This window comes from Phoxinus phoxinus (genome assembly GCF_949152265.1).
Source record: "Phoxinus phoxinus genome assembly, chromosome: 23".
Classification (NCBI taxonomy): Eukaryota; Metazoa; Chordata; class Actinopteri; order Cypriniformes; family Leuciscidae; genus Phoxinus; species Phoxinus phoxinus.
Genome location: NC_136898.1, coordinates 18623767 through 18643935, shown reverse-complemented (window position 1 = coordinate 18643935; position 20169 = coordinate 18623767). Strand labels below are relative to the sequence as shown.

At 38.4% G+C, this 20169-nt stretch overlaps 1 protein-coding gene across 4 annotated transcripts in view; it reads right to left on the bottom strand.

Moving 5' to 3' along the window:
* Window positions 1–293: 293 nt before the first annotated feature.
* Window positions 294–20169, bottom strand: part of gnaz (guanine nucleotide binding protein (G protein), alpha z polypeptide) — a 71191-nt gene continuing 51315 nt past the window's right edge. For 3 of the 4 annotated variants that reach the window (XM_079600566.1, XM_079600565.1, XM_079600563.1), the window contains 2 exons: window positions 17692–18988; window positions 294–5565 (listed from right to left, as the gene is read on the bottom strand). In XM_079600566.1, the coding sequence (XP_079456692.1) occupies window positions 5221–5565; window positions 17692–18414 (1068 nt within the window). In that variant the 5' untranslated portion in view covers window positions 18415–18988 and the 3' untranslated portion in view covers window positions 294–5220. Of the gene's footprint in view, window positions 5566–17691; window positions 18989–19961; window positions 20134–20169 lie in introns of those variants that run through there. The other variant, XM_079600564.1, reaches the window with a different exon arrangement.

The following is a 20169-nucleotide window of genomic DNA, read 5'->3' as shown; positions in this document are numbered from 1 at the left end:
CATCCTGAAGGTCTTCTTTCCATATGCCATCTACTAGGCTATGAGTTCAACAAGTAGTGTGAATCAGATTCCCTGAGCGCGCCGAGTTGGTTCGTGTGCGCGCGCTACTGCACTCATGCGCGCTGGCGACCAAACCAATCACATTTTCACAAAAGGCTGATGTTTATATGGATATGGATTTACATATCTCAGTAAATAACGAAAAACTTCAGTGGTCTTTAATCAAAACGTCTTTAATGAAATATGGTGTTGCAAGAAAAGCGTAAATTACATATTCTGCCGATCGTGGCGAATTTTTCCAAGTTTTGCCGATAACCGACGAGTTTGCAACACTGATATTAATTATGAAAGGCACTTACTTTTTGGCTTATTTGTTTTGGAACGTTTTTTCTAATCCACTTGGGACTGGTGATAAAACATGATTTTATTTATTAAACTTTATTTTATTTTTTCTATATATGACCCCTTTAGACTTTCTCCAAAGGATGGAGCTGAAGGTCAGTTTGAAACCCTATTGTATGCTCAATTCAATCTTAATCAATGTAGATTTGTAAATACTTATATTTTGAGTCTGACAGTGTGAATACATCAGGAGTTAGTGGCAATGAAAAACATATTTTGTGATAAAATGGAGGAGGTGGCACCCACACACACGATTGAATAGCTCAGAACAACTTGAACATATTAATTCAAAATGCTTCCTTGGTACATAAACTTTTATTTTGTCAGTTCTGTATGCTGTTTTGTCCCGGTACAACAATGATAAACAATGGGCCGTGTTTGTAATGGCAACAATAAGCGGTCATCCAGGGTTTGGCCACTAATTGGGCCATTATGCGAGACCATTCCAGCCTCTCCTCTTCAGTTGCATCCATCTCTCACTCTCACAGTTCGTTTACTACTCAGACAAACTCTCTGCAGACATAAATCAATTGAAGAATAATTTAATTGCACATTTAATTAGCATGTTGATTGCCGTGGTGCAATGCACCATAAATAAAAGCAGCGTTGAGCTTTTATTGTTGCCGGACTGATTGAGAAGACATTTCCTGATGACCAGGGACAGTCACGCAGGAAGAAACAATTTCCTCACGGATTACATGCAATGCATCAGCCTGCAGCATATGGCATTGAATTAGAGTGATAGCACTCAATACAAAGATTTATCATGGAGGCAATATATGGCCACTCACTACAGTCATCTTAGCTGCCCCAGGTTATTGCAACATTTAATGAGGCTGATAGTGCCGTGAAAACATGCATATAGAAAAAGAGGGATGCATATCGCTGACCATTGTGGTATTTTCTTGCATTAGCGGTCAGTGCTGGCAGCAAATAATTCCATGGATTATATTTTCCTACTATATCTATTCTGTGTTTGAGCAGAATTAGATGCTGTTATTGTGAAGTACAGGCAAAAAGCTCGAATTTATATAAACGGATATATATCAGTGAATATAGTGAATTTCACCCACAAAAGAAAACTAAAAAAAATCAAATAAATTAAGTAATAATTAAGCATGTGTCCGAAACCTTTGATTTTTTATTATTATTAGTGTTAATTTCATTACTATGGCTTGTTTTTTTTATCATGTTACTGTAAAAAAAATATACTGTAGCCGTAGTACTACAATTATATTTATACGGACCTCTAAAAGGGACATGATGATGGGAGGGAAAATTATACATCACTACATTCTCTCACTAATGTTTTGCGTTCCCCAGAGAAATGTCAAAGTTTTTTTGGGGGAACGCAATAGTTTTTGAGAAGGAATGCTAAGTTTCTCAGTTAACAAGTTTTGTGAGGGAATGCAAAATCATTGAAATATTTTTTTCCCCATCTCATATTTTTTTTCCCCAGCACCATATCTCTTTACGTGCGTAGATTTATGCAAGTACCGGTACATTAGAATTTAAAATCTTTTTTATTTTTGCATTACAGTAGTATAAATTCTGAAAAGTGTCAAATTTATTGTCATCAATAATAATGTCACAATGCAAAAAGTCCAAATGTTTCTAAAAATAGGCTTACTTTTCTTTATCATTATAATAATATTTGTTTATTTTCGGGTGAAATATGACCGATACATTTTTTTTGTGGTTGGTTAATGCCTGTATAAAAGTTTGTATAAATATAAAATATTAGTATTACACATAACTGTTAGATTGCATTGCAGAAAATATTAAATGTGTCAAACACAAGCAATTATGTGTAAGTTTGATGAGAAAGAGTTACTGAAGCCTCACTCACCCCAACACAAGAAACAAACCTACAGCACAAACAACATTTGCATAATTGTTTTTATTCACTATTATTGTTCTTTTATACTTTATTATTTGTTTCTTTGTTTCTTTTTTCTTTTTTTTGGTGGACATCCTGTAAAATCATGAATCCTTCAATCCTGAAGCCCTTATTTGGGTTTGTTGTACATCTTCATAGCAGAACAGGAGGAGGACTGGAGCGGGTGCTGGACCCCTTTAATATGTTAATCAGCCCTACATCTTAAAAAGGGATTTCTTTTTTTTTTCCATTTTTTTTTTCATTGTCTCACAAAGTGTACCTCACATAGTATTTACACATACAGCGGAGCACGTCCACTCAAAATGACACCAGGATAAAAAGATTCTGCTCTTTTATAGATATTCTTTTTCACTCTCTTCCTCTCTTTTTCTGTTACAGACAAAATTTGAGGAGTAAATCCTCTTTTAATGTTTTCGTGCTGAGTTTAGGTTGCGCTGGACGTAAAATTACTCTTTCGGCACATAAAACTCTCTTCAATAAATACCTCTCAGGAAACAACTGTACAATCGTACACAGTGTTTGACTTTGATATATTTTTGGAGCATGTTAGTAAAACTAAAAATATAAGAAAGCAAATCAAACTATAATTTATCAAAATCCCAAAGTAACAAAATCATGCATATTTAATGTGTATATATATATATATATATATATATATATATATATATATATATATATATATATATACTTTTCTGTCCATAGAAACCCAAAAAGTAACATGATTGGCGGGCCTTTTTTTATTTACATTAATATTGGCACTGTTTATTTTTCTTTGAATATGGAATGATCGTTATGAAACACGTCAATGCTCACGTCAGTGTAACACTCTCATGGAAAGAAGGACGCTTGCTCTAAAAACTCTGGATTACATCCTATTTTAGGCTAAAGGAAAACAGAATAAAAAGAAACAAGGAAATAGATTGCTTCCTAGGGGTCAGACAGCCAAAAATAAACTACAGTGTGAGTGTGAGTAAAAAAGCCATTTGACTCCATATTCAGACAGCGGCAGATTTCACCTTTGAAGCAAAACCAAATGACATCGTTTTTTTTTTTTTTTTTTTTCAGGATACTTTTAACCTCTCATATACAATTATATTTTCAAAAAAACGCTTTATATCCTCCCCAAATGCAGCATTACTTAAATCAGGCAAATCAAAGACCTTAAAAAGAAAGACGAAATTTAAAGGAATGGTTCACCTTTAAGTGAAAATGTTATCGTGTACTCACCCATATGTCACTTCAAATCTATATGACTTCATATCTTCTGTGGAATTCAAATAGAGATATTTAGCAGAATGTTCATGCCGCTCTTTTCCACACAATGACAGTGAATGGTGACCAGTGGCCGTTAAGTGCCAAAAAGTACTTAAAAGCAGTCCATATAATCTATATTCCAAGTTTTATGAAGTCATGCAATAGATTTGTGTGAGGAAAACGCTGAAATCGTTAATCACTGATAACCTTCTCCACTGCAGCTCTCAAATCTTATTCATGGTCACGTATATTCAAGTATGGCACATCAAGACGTGTCATGACAGGTTTGAGTTGCGTGTGCATCTTAACCAATTGCCATGCACAGAATTTGAATATGTGCATATAGCTTTTATATTATATTTTATAGTGAAAGTGTTACTTTTAGAACCTTTACTATAGAAATTATAATCTTCCCTTGGTGGGCAATAAAATGGGCCAAAAATGTTATTTGCGTTGAAAGAGGAACCTGAGGGACAAATAGAGACAATATAAAAACCACCAAGAAACCATTCACAATTCCCAGAATACCCTAACAACCACATAGCAACACCTCGGCAACCACCTAGAACGAGGCGGTTTTTTTTTTGAGCAAACACTCACCTATTCTTCAGATGACATAAAAAAATTGTGAATCTTTCTTTTCTTCTCTTGTGAAAACAAAGTGCACTTAATTGTATTGAATGTGCACTTGTAGTGTACTTCAAATCTTAATCTTAATTGTATATATATATAAAAAAAAAAAACTTTCAGATAATATAATATTAATAAAATAAAAGGTCACTTAAGTACACTTTTGCTTGAAGAGTTTTCACTTCCATGACTAGGTTGCTTAACACACTTAAGTTAAAAAGTGCACTTTGTAATAATGTCAAATTGAAAGTTTTACTTTAAAGTATATTTTAAATCATTGTGTTTTATTAATCTTTTATCTTATACTTATTTCGATGTTGACTTTAATACTAAAGCACATCTAATGCACTTGATTATTTGAACTGTAATACGAGTGTGTATCTAAACCAGTTGCGATGCACCACATTTGAATATGTGCATATGGTCATATTCTTTAATAATAAGGACACGAGTCATAAGTTATGGTACTTTATGGTTTCACCATTCTCTGTCATCGTATGGAAAAGAGAAGCATGAACATTCTGCTAAACATGTGCATAGAAGAAAGTATTAAGTCATACAGGTTGGAAATTATAAGAGTAAGTGATGACTTTTTGTCTTTTTTTTTTGGGTGAACTATCCCTTTCATGTATGGTACCTTTATTCCTGCTGTTTCTAAGGGAAGAGAGGAGCAGGTATATCTTTTTCCAGTGTTTCCATGTTAAACATGTGCTTGACAACTGATCCCAAAGTCCGTTGTGTGTGAACAAACGTAACGATGCATGTGTGTGTGTGTGTCTACATAGTCATACAGTATGTTCAGTGCAAACACATTTATACCAACCTTGTTAAATCCTTCTTGACCTTTACTTTTTTGACATTGATAAATCTAGCAGGATGGCAGCATGTAGCCCTTTCCTCTGGGCCTCATCTGAGTTACCAGTTTCAACAAGCGTTTTTGAGGGCGTCCGGATCGATCGGCAGGTGAGCCTCATCGTTCGCCAAAGGGTTTTACTTTTGCCGCGCCTGTCGCCCCTCTCCCCCGTCCCCTCGTCCTAGCACAATCCAATGTACTTGAGATTGTTTTGGATGATCACGTCCGTCACCGCGTCAAACACAAACTGGATGTTGCTGGTGTCAGTGGCGCAAGTGAAGTGTGAGTAGATTTCCTTGGTCTCCTTGTTGCGGTTGAGGTCCTCGAACTGCCTTTGCACGTACACGGCCGCCTCCTCGTAGGTGTTCTGGCCCTTGTAGTCAGCGAAGCAGACCGTCAGCGGAATACGCTTGATCTTCTCGGCCAGCAGGTCCTTCTTGTTGAGGAAGAGGATGAGCGAGGTATTGGTGAACCAGTTGTTGTTACAGATGGAGTCGAACAAACGCAGGCTCTCCGCCATACGACTCTGTTGGGAAACCGAAGACAAAAAATGGTTAGTTGAAGCGCTAACAAAAGGATCTAGCTCCCTCGTAGGGGAAAACCTCTGAGGTTGATGAAATCAGTGGCCTTTAACCTTGAAGAGAGCAAACAGGGTAACATATTAAGTTCCCAGAGACACTCTAGATCTAGACGAAGGGCTGAATGTCACAAGAGATGACCCAATGTTAGGACAACAAATCACTATAGCGGGGCCATTCATTGTGGCAACAGGGGACAGATGATGTGGTTTAACTCCGGCAAACTCGCTTTTTACTATTGCATACTTAGGGATTTGATCATGCCTCTAACCTGAAGTATTATCTAGCGCTGTCTGTGCTATACAGACATGAAGGATACCTCAAATTGCGTGGCTTGTTGAGGAAAAGTGTGCTATTACTTTTCTAAGCCATCAGAATTACAATTTTCCCTTGGTTAGCAATCAAATGGGTCAAAAATAGAGCATTGAAAGAGAAACCTGAGGGACAATATTCTCATACTCTTTTGACAGTAAGCAACCATCCAAAACACCCCAGAAACCAACAACATTTCTGCAGATGACATAATGTAGTTATACCTTGGTCACTCTTCAGATTAGGGTCCAATTTTTTACTGTTAACTACGACTTTTGCCTCACTAAACTTCTAATTTCTGATTATTAGTAGTTAGTAAGATAGTTGTTAAGTTTAGGTAATGGGTCGGATTAAGGAATGTAGAATATGTTCATGCAGAATCTGGCATTAATATGTGTTTCATAAGTACAAATAAACAGCCAATATCCCAGTAATATGCATGCTATTAAGAAACTAGTTAATAGTGAGAATTTGACCCTAAAGTGTTTTTTTTCTCCATTCTAACATGCATAGTATTATTTGAATGATGACACATATCCTTATCTAAAACATGATTAGGTAATGAGAACCAGCTTTCTGAGTACTGAGTATGGCTCAATCTTCGGTCAATATTTAGTTAGATAAAACAGGGCCATAACAGGACTTATTGAAAATAATTGTCGCTTTCTGCAAAGATGGAAGTGTTCCAATAAGCTTCTAAACATTAAATACATTAAAAAATAAGATTAAAACCCGCGCACCACAAAATCCCTAAGAGAAACAACAAGCAAAAGCAGCTCACAGAATCATGTCGATTTCAGCAGGCATCATATGGCCAACCGAAGTTATTAACCTCCATTTCTCTAGCCCCCACTGAGTTCCCTATCTAATTCAATTAGTCACCTGCCCATGTTCAATTACCTTGCTGTGTTTGCCAGGGTAATGCCCATAAAACAAAGGTAGAGGACAGGATGTAAATAACACCCGTGAAATGCGCAGAACCATTTTGCTGGCGACATCAGCGGAGCCTTTTACGATACCATCATCCATCCAAGTAATGTATTTTAATCCCCGAACATGTGTTTTCTGCAGATATTTCAAAGGTTATGGTGTTTACTAAACATAATTTACTACATAATCTACTTTAGCTGCATAGGTGACTATAAGACCACATTAAGTCTTCTAGAAGTCAAAGCAAGTATAATTGCAAACATATATATACTTTATATATATATCGATTAATTATCGATTTTCCCGAGTGCATAATGTTTACCACATTTAGTGTAAGTGGAGTGTGTGCGGGTGGATCCACCCTTCCACCCCCTCCCACAGTGTGAGCTGCTATGGTTTTGGGCACGTGGTTGGGACGAGCAGCTTGTGACTGAGGGAGGAATCTGATATGAAGACTGGGCCGCTGTTTGAAAGGTTACACAAAACATCATCGTGCTTTAAGCAAATCACAAGATCATCTACGAGAGAGTGAAAGTGGGTTTCACAGAGAGATGAGTAAAATCAGTGAACTATGTGAAGACGATGGAGGAATAGTTGCTATGATGAAGAAAATAGAAAGACTTAATCACTGGGACTCTTTCATTAATTTTGTCTCCTTCTTTTGCCTTCGTGCAATACCAAGGTTATTCCTGCTGGTCCTGGAGCAACATTCCCATTGGTGGATGGAAATGTTGCTCCAGGACCAGAAGGAAAAACGTTAGGGTTTAAGGTTTTTTAAACTTTGTCAAGGATCCTCAAATATGGTGATTCCCTTGTGAAGGAGCACATATTTAATATATAATACTCATTTATACCATATAGATAACCATTTAGGCACGATATTATAAAGACAGCAGTTTTCCAAAAATTAAACAATTATTTTAAATCTATATATATATATATATTCATTGTACTAAAGCCCAAACAATTGCGGGACAAATACAACACCGACCAACCGCCACATCCAGCTTGTACAACGGCAACAGATAACAACCACAAGAACAAAACAAAATAATTTAAGAGTCAGTGCAAATACTTTAAATTGTATTGAATTTTTTTTTATATATAGAAACAAAACAAAAAACAAACTATCTGTGAAATTAGATCCTAGTAACACTTCTGCGGATATTCCATATCTTAGCTAGCAAAGTGTCTCAACTGGAAAAATAAATGCTCTCAAGCGCCCACAGCTAGGTGTTTTCAGCAGAGCGCCTAGCATTTTCAGCTGGCTAAAAACGCTTTGGTGGACACACATCCTTTCTTTGTGGGCTGTGCAAATTCTTCTTCTAGCCCTCTGCCTCCCCAGCACCACCTGCCTTTACTTTTATGTTCTGAGCATTTAGCAGAAGCAAGTCGTACTTGCTCTGAGCAGAGTAGCAGATCTAGTCCGCCATGACCAAACCAACTCGCACCCCCCACCCAGAAAGCGGATTTAAACCGAGGGGATCCTGACACCCCATTTCAACCGAAGGTGACAACATAATTTTAGCTACCTGCTTATTGGGTTAGGAATAGGGTTAAGGCTTTTCTTTGACAGGAATTTTGTAGAAAAAAAAAAGTTGCATAATTGAAAAAAAAGCACACTCTTGGGAAATATGGTCACTCTTTTGGTCGCGTAGGGCAGGAAGTGACAATGGGCTGAGATATCTTGTAGTGTGAGTAATCCTCCATGACATTCTAATGTAATCTTAAAAAATAGAGCACACAAATTTGATTATTTGAAAAGAAAAAACCTGTTGTAAACACAGATAAACATTTGTCCGTAACACCTAGCTGGCTGACAGACTGCGAGGGGCTGCAATTGCGCCGAGGCCTGAGTGTACTCATATTCCTGCAGAGAGAGGCCCTTGAATGGCCAATTGGGCTCTCTGATATCAGGTCACACCATTAGCCAAGCGTCCCTGCGGATCTTAAGGTGTCCATTAAGCAATCGGGCAACCCAGGGGATGGGGTGGAAGTGCTTTGTTAAAGCTCAGGGTGTTTCCAACTACAGCCTTCTCCAGAGCCAATTGTGGGAGCGATGGAAGGAGAAGAGAGAGAGAGAAAGAAAGAGAAAAGGAGGCAGGGAGCCATCGGGAGGGGTACCCCCGCCGAGACACACGGCGCAGCGTGACGCCCGGCCTCTCCCTGCGCACTCCAGACACAAGCCTTCATTAGGCTTAAATATTAATAAGGAGGTTCAACAGTGTATTAATGCTTTGTTTCCTGTAAATAAGAACTGTTGAATTGAGACGTCTCGCTCCAGAAAATCCATTTCGTAGAAGCTGAGTGAAAACGACTCTTGTCTAATCTTCTAATAGCCCCATCAGCAATGAGTGCGAGCTGTAAAGTACATTTACACCATACCTGCTCGTAATTGCCACACTTTGCGTTTCACATGTGTCTTTGTTCTCTTCATCCCGCCCTGCTCCCATTTCCTTTGTTGAAGATTAGAACATTATACAAAGTTTAGTTGTATTAGAAAGTAGAAGCACTCCTAGTAATTGGTTCTTTTTTTTAACTTATTAGAAATACAATCCAGGGCTCACTGGAAAAACGTGGCTGTGGCTACATCTCTGCAAAATGATACGAGTGACGCTAAAGCATATTCATTTATCCGAAACAGGTGAACGTGAAGCGTTTTATTACGTTGGTTGTAGTACATATCGTGGCAGTTCAGAAATAAAATGTCCTGTGAGTGGCACTAAAAGGTTAATGCTCTTTTACATTTGAAGATAACACACTAAACCCAACCATAAACATAACCGCTAGTGTTCAGCAAACGTAAAGAGATAAAATCGCATTTGCTGAAGCAACCATGCTACTGTATCTTAGCTTTCCTCTAAGACTCGTGTTTCACAGCACTCGTTGTCAAAAGCTCCACATCGTTATGTTGTACCAGATGAGATCTACTCTACGTCATAAAAGCTGCACATATATGTGATGCAAATGCCAAAATGTATAAGTCTACAAATGATGCACTATGGTAAAATTGTTTTGAGGTCCTGATATAACAGTATTGTGCAAGGAACCGTATGAAAATAAGTATTTCCAATTCATACCGCACAGACAAACGCCAACAAACACGATTGTTGGGTTTTGTTGGATCGGTGTGAATTGACCTATAGTACATAATCTGCCTCTGTAATCAATTTTGGTTTAAAGGAATAAAAGTTGTTGGTTTTTAAAGCCACTAGTGTTTATTTTTTATATGTTCATGGGTACGTTTATAGAGTGTTGCAAAAACGTTTTTCCAATGAGTCTGTTATGTTGAAGAATTGTTAGCATTTTCATTAAAATGTATGAAAGTAGGAAACATGGAGTTCACTCTGAAGCATTTGTTTGTCTTAAAACTCAGTATCAAAACTGGTTACTAACTTCATGTTTTCACAATCGAGTCGATTCAGCTAATGTGGCTAACATGGTTAGCTTCAAAGCTTCATTTAATGCATAGAGGTTAAGCTGCCTGTGTAGCTACGGATTTTTCACTGACATCCTTGTTTATCAGTAATTGAAAGACATGAGTCAGTGTGTCTGAGGCATCCTTCAACATTACTGGCAATGGCTGCATTATAATGCATCAAAATTCAAATTCAGAACTATATTTGCGTGTAATTTCGGGTTGCTGTCAGAATTATAATTAAATTAAACTGAGTTTCAAAAGTCACCAAGAAATCAAAATGTAGAATTCTAAATTTTTTATGGGATACTGCAGTATTTATTGTAAATGATTTAACTGTACACATCATTGTGTATTCATCGTTTTCTTAAAATTTTATCAAATTGTTAATTTCAATGTATGTACATAATACTTAAAGCCACTTAATATAAAGTGGGACTGAAAAAGGTCTAAGTATGTTACAAAAAAATTTTTTTTGTATGTTTCCATGCAGTTGCAAAGGTGTTTTTTGTAATTGTAAAAAAAAGGAAGTTAAAATAGTCTTTCCTTTACAAGTGACAAACTTTAGGGTATTTTTCATGTCTGTTGCACAAACAATGTGGGACGAGTTACACACTAAAGTTTAAAGGTTTGTTCAAATCACTAGTTTACCCAAAAATTCTGTCACCACTTAATAATCCTCATGTTGTTACAATTCTTTTGAAGAATGCTGGGAACCAAACAAACCTTTGCTTTTCAGTGTATGGACAAAAAACACTTAGAAATCTTTCAAAATATATTTTTGTGTTCAGTAGAATAAAGAAAGCCATACTGATTTACAATAATGTGAGAGCAAATAAATGATAACAGAATTAAAAAAAGAGAAAGAAACTAATGTGCCTCAGTGACTGGTGTCACACACAGAAGGTGAGAGATGGTAGAAGTCCTCCATCAATGCCGATATATGGCCAAGCATCCCTCCCGTGACCCAGATCTTGACTCTCTCCAACTCCTCCCAGCCAACTGGCAACGGAGCTGCATTGCTTTCGACTGACTATTGCGCAATGCAGTTCCTCGCGCTGTCCTTCTCCGCACGAGCACACGTTCTCCGCCGCTCGCACGAGCACACGTCTACCCTCTCTCCGGTTGCCGGGCACCATGTAAAACCCCCTCTCCCGTTCACAGCTCATTGTCAACAGCACTGGATTAGGAGCGTTTGACTGCTCTGTTGCTTGGCAATGGTTGCCATGGAAACCTTTTTTAAGGGAGGGTTGGGTCAAAAAAGGAATGTAGAAAGAAATATTGAAAGGGGGAGAAGAAGATAAAATGTGCCGTGCCACAAAATTGACAACTGTTGCTTGAAGTCCCCAGCAGAATTAGATGATTGTGAATCGTAATTGAAAAGTTACATCTGCGGCGTTGAATTACTGGAAAGCTTTTGTACCAGATGTGCAGGAATACGCGTTCCCTTAATAGGGGACTGTGGGGACATTACAGCAGAAAGGAAATTTTTTTAATAAAAGGTAATTAAATTGTAAAATTGGCTTGAAAGTACTCTTGCCAGTATTTCTTGGTCAAATATGGTCTGTCTTCAAAGCTTTAGTCAGCTTTGCGAGCTTTAGCACACGAGAGACGCCAGGCATTACAGGATGGTGCAAATCATTAGGTGGGATTTTAATGTGGTATGACAATCTATAAAATATCGCTCCACTAAAAGGGATAGTTCAGCCAAAATTTTTATTTCTTTCATTAATTACTTGCCCTCATGTCGTTCCAAATCCGTAAGACTTTCGTTCATCTTCAGAACACAAATGAAGATCTTTTTAATGAAATCTCTTTTTCTAGTTAATTTATAGCATCAAAACAACATGAATGAACATAAGAAGGAATGTTGTTTTAACCGTGGAAAGACGTCAGTACACGCCGTTTTTCAAGTTCAAATCCTGACCATGTTCAGGTGGTTTAAGTTTAACCATGTTAATCTACTAACTCTCCTGACTGCTTTGTCGGACAAAATGGCGGATGGCGAAGTATGATTGGTCAGATCACCTGTCAATCAAGCTCCCTGCGAAGGGTCAATTGCTTTATATGATGAACAGATTTAATTTAGGCTTTTATTAACATAAAAACATTAATCAGTGAACATAAACAGAAGCTCAACCAAACCTGCTTGACACGCGAGAACAAACCTCACTGGTTCTTGCTGAAGCTCAAACGTGCTGCGTAACCAAGAATGAACCTCATTGGTTCTCACACATGAGTTGATGAATGTTTAAATGTGAATAAAAGCCTAAATTCAATCTGTTCACCATATAAAGTGATCGTGTCTCTTCAAAAAAATTGGACTAAACTGCTCAATTCATATGGATTAGATTTACGGTCTCTTTATGAACTTTTTAAAGCGTCAAAGTGTTTAGTTGCGTAGCTGTCAATGGAGGGACAGAAATCTCAGATTTCATTAAAATGTCTTCCTTTGTGTTCTGAAGACAAACAAAAGTCTGACATGTTTGGAATGACATGAGGACGAGTAAATGATGACAGAATTTTAATTTTTGGGTGAATTATCCCTTTAAGCCTGAATGAATGAAGCTTTTTGCAAAGCTCATGACAGCTGGAAATGAAACTTTCAAGAGTGAGGATACATAGATAATTTATTATGTGGGTAAGGTACTGAGTGTTTGCAGTGTTATGGAAAACTTGCCTTAGAACATCTTACAAACATGTTTCATGCGGCCAGGGGCATCATGTAGCTATTTTTTAATTATTTATTTTTTGAGGGGGCAGCAGTGTTTGCTCACATCGTGCCCGAGGCAAGATAAGGCATGACCAAAGACAATACTTTTATAGTAGTTTTATACTTTGCTAGAACAGAATAAGATAGTATAAGACCTGGGTTCAAACTTATATAAATACTGTATTTATATATACTGTATTTATATATTATATATATTACATTTTGAAATAAATAAAAAAAGACTATTCAACAACTGTGGCTTTTTTTCTATTCAAAATCCACTTGGCTCAAAAATCAGATTGAGTGAGCATGACACTTCTGCCTGTTGCTGTATTTTCATTCTGGTTTATTATGCTGCGTTAACCAGACGTTTTAAGAGTCCTGTTTTCCTGTATAATGATTGCGTTCAACAGTCCTATATGCAGTACAGTAGTGTCTGTCAGACACATTACTTTTAGTCTCACTAGCCCAACCCTGTCATCTTAGTCAACATTGTCTATTTAACACACAAGTCACCAAGATTTTCTCCTATTATCAACATTCAGAGCATCATCGCTCTACTTATAATGTTTGTGTTTCTCCCTATGGCTGACAACCCATTCAGGCAGACTTTCTTAAGACCATGGAGCATTGCTTAAAACCCTTCGCTGCCACTCTGACTCAATCATTCGGTGACTGCGCTGATCCCCCTTGCCTTATCCGACGCGTGCCAGTGAGTGAATTCGCAGGGCGAGGGGTGTCATTTTAGAAATTCTGCTCTGTTCTGGCAGAACCAGAGGAGATTGGCAGCACTCAAGCTGCAGCACATGTGGGTCAGTTCAGAGATGAGTGCTTATTGAGTAATCTCATTCAGAGGCTCACCCCAGACCCTGGAGCTCAAACACACACTCCTCTAGCTGTTAGCGTATGTTTACGAAAGTTGTGAGGGCCTGTGTAGCCCAGATTTTCCATGAGCCTTTCTTAGATGGTCAAGGAGAACAAAAAACTTAGCACAGCAACAACATCTGTCTTATGAGCAGGGAAAAAAAGCTATTTTACTTCCGTAATATAACATGTGTCTGAAACAGGAAAGTATATTCAAACCCTAAAGCTAATCGATGGATCATTCAGCATACTGTAAAACCAGGAACTTGTGTTGTGAAAGAACAATACATTTTGATATCATGTTGACTTTAAAGCCAAAGAAAACATTTGACATTTGATCTAAATCGGGCATGAAAATGAGCAACACACTTTGTAAATAGGTGTGGCTAGAGCTAATAAATTATATTTGAAGATGACCTCAGGCTATCTCTAACTGCTGCGGTGGTTTTCAACTAGATAAGATGGCAAATATGCAAAACCCTAACGAAAAAGAAGTATACTTCAAGTTAATTTGATGAAGTATACTAAAGTAATGTTACATTTTTTTTCAAGTATACTTTATGTAGTAAGTATACTAATATCAATGTGTTTTAGTAAATGAAAGTATACGTTTAAGTGTACTAAGTGTAACAGTAGTAAGTACACAACTAGGTTTCTCATTTGTAATGCATCTGTACTACAAGTAAACTTATAAGTATACTAGTAGTTTATTTTGATACAAGTAGTACATTTTTTAGTTTACTATAGTTTACTATTTATATATTATTTTTGCACTTGCAGTATACTACTGTTCAAATGTAGATAATGTTTTATACTTGAACTGTACCAGCACTGTACATTTTATTAGCTTTATGCATCCTTTTTTATCAACACTAGAATGTCGGTAAGTTTAATTAAAAAAGGCAATATTTTAAACAAAAAAGTAAAAAAAAATCACATTTTTGTCAGTACCCCTTGATCAGATTCAGAACGATGATCAAAACATGATAAAGTAGATCGAGTCCAACACCCCCAAAGCTTCACAGTCGTTTTCTCTTCATGGGTTCGACATTTAATTTGGTAGCATTAAGCAGTTTTGATTTACATGCTGTTTAATGTTTGATGGTCACGTTATTTTACATTTGAGTGAGCAATTTTAAGTATATTTCTGAGAAGTACATAAAGTATATTTCTGAGAAGTATATAAATGTAGACTGAAAGTATACTTTCTTATTTTTTAGTTTAAAAGAAGTATACTAATAGAACACTTAAATAAACTCATTTTTCATAAGGGAAGATACTGTACTGGAGGAGGTCCGGCCTTCCCCCTTCAACATATTCCTTTTTTGCCACTCCCCTAGCCCGACACTAACTCCTTGCTTCACTTTCCTCACTTCCTCTTTGATTTGTTACTTCCTTTTTTGTTTCAAACTTTCCAGCAGAACACACAAAACTTCTCTGACCCCCATCACATCAGTGATTTTCCCCAGTGCTAAATCTGATCATTCTCGCGGGTACACCCTGACACCTTGCACTGTGAACTCAATTATCACTTTTGTACACCCCCCCCCCCCCCTCCCCTCCCCTCCCCACAAGACTCGCAGAACACTTTTATTTTTAACTCCCCAACGCTAATTGATATTCCAGGCTAATTCACTACTTGGAAGTTCTTGTTGTGAGTCGAGGGAAAAGGTTTAATGTAGCGCACATAGGTAGCCTATTCAGTCTTTGAACTCACTGATAAGCAATTAGCTTCGGCACATGGAGAGAAAATATATGCAGTTAGGTGACTGTTTATAAAAGTTAATTCCAAATCTTAATCACTGATCTATGTAAATGACTGGATTACTCGTAGCGTTCTGAACTGCCATCAGGCGGTGAAGCCACCGGAAGTGTTCGAGCGGCCATCTTACGATTCCCAAACATCAGAGGGCATCATTGACTTGCAGCCAAAACATTGATCTAAAATCACCCGATCAGTCGCACATGATTAGTTTTAAAGATATGTAGGCTATGTTATCAGTAATGTTTGCCTTTTCGGGCAGGATAAGCGATATTTATAAATCGTTAAGACCGGTGTGTCTACTCCACACTGCCGACAAGTCAAGTCACCTTCATTTATATAGCGCTTTTAACAATATGGACTGTTTCAAAGCAAAGCAACTTTAAAAGCCGACACAGGTAACTGAACTAACACAAAATAGATTTCTTTATGCACGCATTTATGCAGGAAATATTAAGCATGAAGGGAAATCTCCGACTTTAAACCAATTACCATTTAAAAATTTAGGCCGTTTGCATTGTAAGAATGTAAGGGGAGACTTCAGATATAAAAAATGCTGACTCGTTAGTGTATGTTGTCATTAAAATTAGATGATTTCCCATTAACTCAATAGAATGTGATGGAACACTAGGGAATACCAATATGACGTAGGTGGCTTCACTTTTTATGATGTCATCATGAGTAATCCAGTCATTAATATAGATTAGTGGTCTTGACACACACACCTTTAATTAACGTCAGAGGCAATTACAATCAGGTTTACTCTGTGTTTCCCAAAACCAACGAACATTTGCAAACTGGATCTCAAAGTTGTTTACAGCTCACAACCTGCAGTTAGAAGCATAGTTTCTTGTTAGTATGGTTGGAAAGATGGATGAGTGAAAAAGTTACTATGGTTTTGGGAAACAGTTACAACTAGCTAGTTAAAGGGATACTTCACCGATTAGCATTAAGCTTTGTATCAGTAGAAACCCAGTAGTATTTTCGAATGACCGTGCTTCCCTCCCTCATGTCCCCCTGAGATGAGAGATTTCTGTATTGTGTTCAATTCAAGTTTATTTGTATAGCGCTTTTCACAATACACATTGTTTCAAAGCAGCTATTGTGTGTCTGGAAAAAAAACTCATATGACGCAAAAATCGTCATTTAGCTTCATCGGAGGCTTTTTTGGCCAGAGGCTAGAGACTACAAGTAGGACCTAGTTCTACATGTTTTCAACCCACCCATAGGGCTGTATACCTGTACGAGCCACAATACAGCGAGGAACAGTTGCGGATCATGGAGGATCAAGAGGCAGAAGCAGCTGCTGCAGCAGGGGAGCAACACCTGCTTGTTTTTAAATTAATTTATCAACTTAATTGTCAAGGAGAATCATGAAAAAACGGCGTCTTTTTAGTTTTGAGTCAACTAGTAGCCTATCGACTAGTTGTATCATTTTCTCCGATACTGCCCTCTGTAACCGGTAGGCGTGGCTTGGGAGTGGCATCCACCTGGATGATGCGACGGCAGCCATATTGCACCAGAACTCCCACCACACACCAGCTTATTGTTGGAGATAAGACAGAGAGATGAAGTCAATCAGTATATATGGGGATGATTAGGAGGCAATAATGGACAGAGGCCAATGGGAAAATTAAGTTAAACCCCTACTCTTTTTTTTTTTTTCCGAAGGACATACTGGGAATTTTAATGACCTGTTAGTGATAGGACCTCGGTTTAATGTATCATCTGAAGGATGGTGCTCTTTTGACAGTATAGTGTCCCCATCAGGTCTTGATGGTTAAGCTAGTTTAGTCCCCAACTGGTAAGAATATCAGTGTTTAAAACACAACAAGCTATGCTGGTCTTTAGCAGGGTACTGTGAGTTCTCTAAATAGCTTCAATGTAACTGAAAGTTTCTGTGCTACAGGAAATGTGGAAGCGAGATGATAAAAAGCACTTGTCTGTCAGTGCCACGGACAGGATGAATTTATTGTAAGGATCTATGTAGCCCATTGCAGATAACATTGGTTTCATGTGTTCTTGCATTATCTCACCGCACCAATGACCCGAATACAAAATTGGGCTCTCCTTACCGTCTGGTTGTCTTCATAAAGCTTGAGGTCATAGCCACTGAGCTCCACACAGAATATAATGGCAGTCACACCCTCAAAACAGTGGATCCACTTCTTCCTTTCTGAACGCTGGCCACCCACGTCCACCATTTTGAAGGTGAGCTCCTTGAAGGTGAATTTGTTCTCAACTATGCCAGTGGTCATGTCACGTGAGCGCAGAATGTCCTCAACGGTTGGGATGAACTCTGGCGCAGAAATGCGGTCCAGGTCGTTTAGATAATAGGCCGTATTGTCCTCTAGATGGTACTCATTGGAGCGGCAGAAACACTCCTGGACCCCTGGATCGGCCCACAAACGCTTCATCACCCCCAGGAGCTCTGGTGTGATCTCGCCCTTGCTCTCAGCAGGCCCGGTGAGGGCAAAGAGTTGCACTGCGTCGTAAGCTCGATCGGGGTTGTGGAAGTCAATCTTCAAGGTAGCGAGGGCACGGATGATGCGGGTGAGCGAGTCAATGGCATTGTAGAGGATGAGGGGCTTGTATTCCTTGCATGCCTCCAGGTTGAAGCCTCCACTGTGGATGATCTTCATCTGCTTCACAATGGTGCTCTTGCCAGAGTTGCTAGTGCCGAGCAGCAGAAGTTTGATCTCACGCCGCTGCCGCTGGCTTTCTGAGCGGAGATGTCGATCGATACGCCGTGAGCGCCGGGCGGCCTCCTTCTCCTCCGAACTCTGCCGGCACCCCATGGTTGACTGCACCTGGACTTGAGCTGGTAATCCCAGGGAGTGAGAGAGATAAAAAGTATGCAATGTAAACAATATATGTTGATATAGTTGAGCGGAGACTAGAGGAAGCTTTTTCTGGAATCCTGTGTTAGACAACTTGCATTGTTCAAGTCTACAGTTTATGTTTTTTTTTCCAAGGGTTGATTTTTGGCGTACAATGCTACCATGACATGGTGGAAAACCCACTCAGGCCCTGGCATAAGGGCATTTGCCTTTGAGATCCCAAGGACTTGGGGTTCATATCAGGGGACTCTCTCCCCTGAGCACGGCGGGCTTTAAGTGGACTTGTCAATGTTCATCGAGAGAAAGTCGAAATCGTAAAATTCCTTCACTCTCCTCCCTCATGGCGTCCAGTGTGCTTCCCTGTGTTTCTGTGACTGATTCATCTGTAGACAACTCCTACCTCTTTAATTTTCTTCAGACACTTTGCGACCGATGGAATGTCAGACCTTTGTTCTTGTGGACTGTTTTAGGCGACTGTGTACTAGATCGCCCTGCTTACATAAGCCAGTGAGACAGCTAAAGGCCCACGTTCCTGCAGGTAAAAAAAAAGAGAGACATTAGTAATCATGAAACAGAAAAGAGGGCAAGTAAATAGGAGAATTCTAAGTAAAACGTTTCCATCAGAGAGAGATCTTGAACCTTCCTAAACCTTAGTCTGGAAGATGCTCTCAGACAATTAAACATTAATCACTTCACAGTTCTTCACTTTCTTAACTTTATGTCTAACAACATGATACATGCATTCACAACCAAGTTTTACCTTCATAAATGTGAAATTTTTGAGTAAATCAGAATATACAATGAGAAAAAATCTAAGACTTCATTTTGTCCAAAAGGAATTGATTGGATTGTGAGAAGTGGGCATTGCATTCCAGGATGGAGTCAGCCCTGAATGAAACACTGCTGGCACCCACTTTTAAAGAGACTTTTTGACCAGGGCACGCAAGCTGAAGGTAAAGTTCGCCAACAAGAGCTCCTAAATGCATCCCAATGATTACACTTCTAGCATTATTTGTTATTATTGCTATAACTTGAATTACATTAATGTTAACTGGGAAAAAAATAAGAAAAGGGCTGTTTTACCTACAGCAGTGCCCTAAAATAAAGTCTACTGTAAAAATAGGTTAATGTGGCTACATGTCCTTGATTATGTGAAACAAAAAATCTAAGTTGTTTCACACAAAGACAAACTGTTTCAGTAACCGTATTATGAAAGTCATAGGGTCAGTTTTAATTTATCTTTGACTTGTTGACTTTTCAACAAATAAAAATACTTGAATTACACATGCAGAATAAATAAATGTATATGTGCACTCATCACAAATTCAAATCACACAAATTGCTTTCAAATAACTGAGTACACTCAAGCAAAAGATTAACAGACATGGTAATTATCACAGTCAGCCTCTGTTAGCTCTACAATATACATTTGCTACACACTTCTGCTTTCTCATATACACTCGCACACACCTCAGATCTTGGTATATGTCTATCTTAAATCTAACCTTCTCCATGGTAAACCTGTCCCATCACGCACTCCTTTGTCATCTGCATCTCTCTGCGACCATAGATTCAGGTCTGCCAAGGAGGTGATCCAGCACACAAAACCCACAAACACATTTGTTCTCAAACAGAAACATCCACACATACGCACACAAGCAGAGGCAGGCAGGGTGTGAAACGGAAACAGATGTGAGATGAATGTCCTTCCCT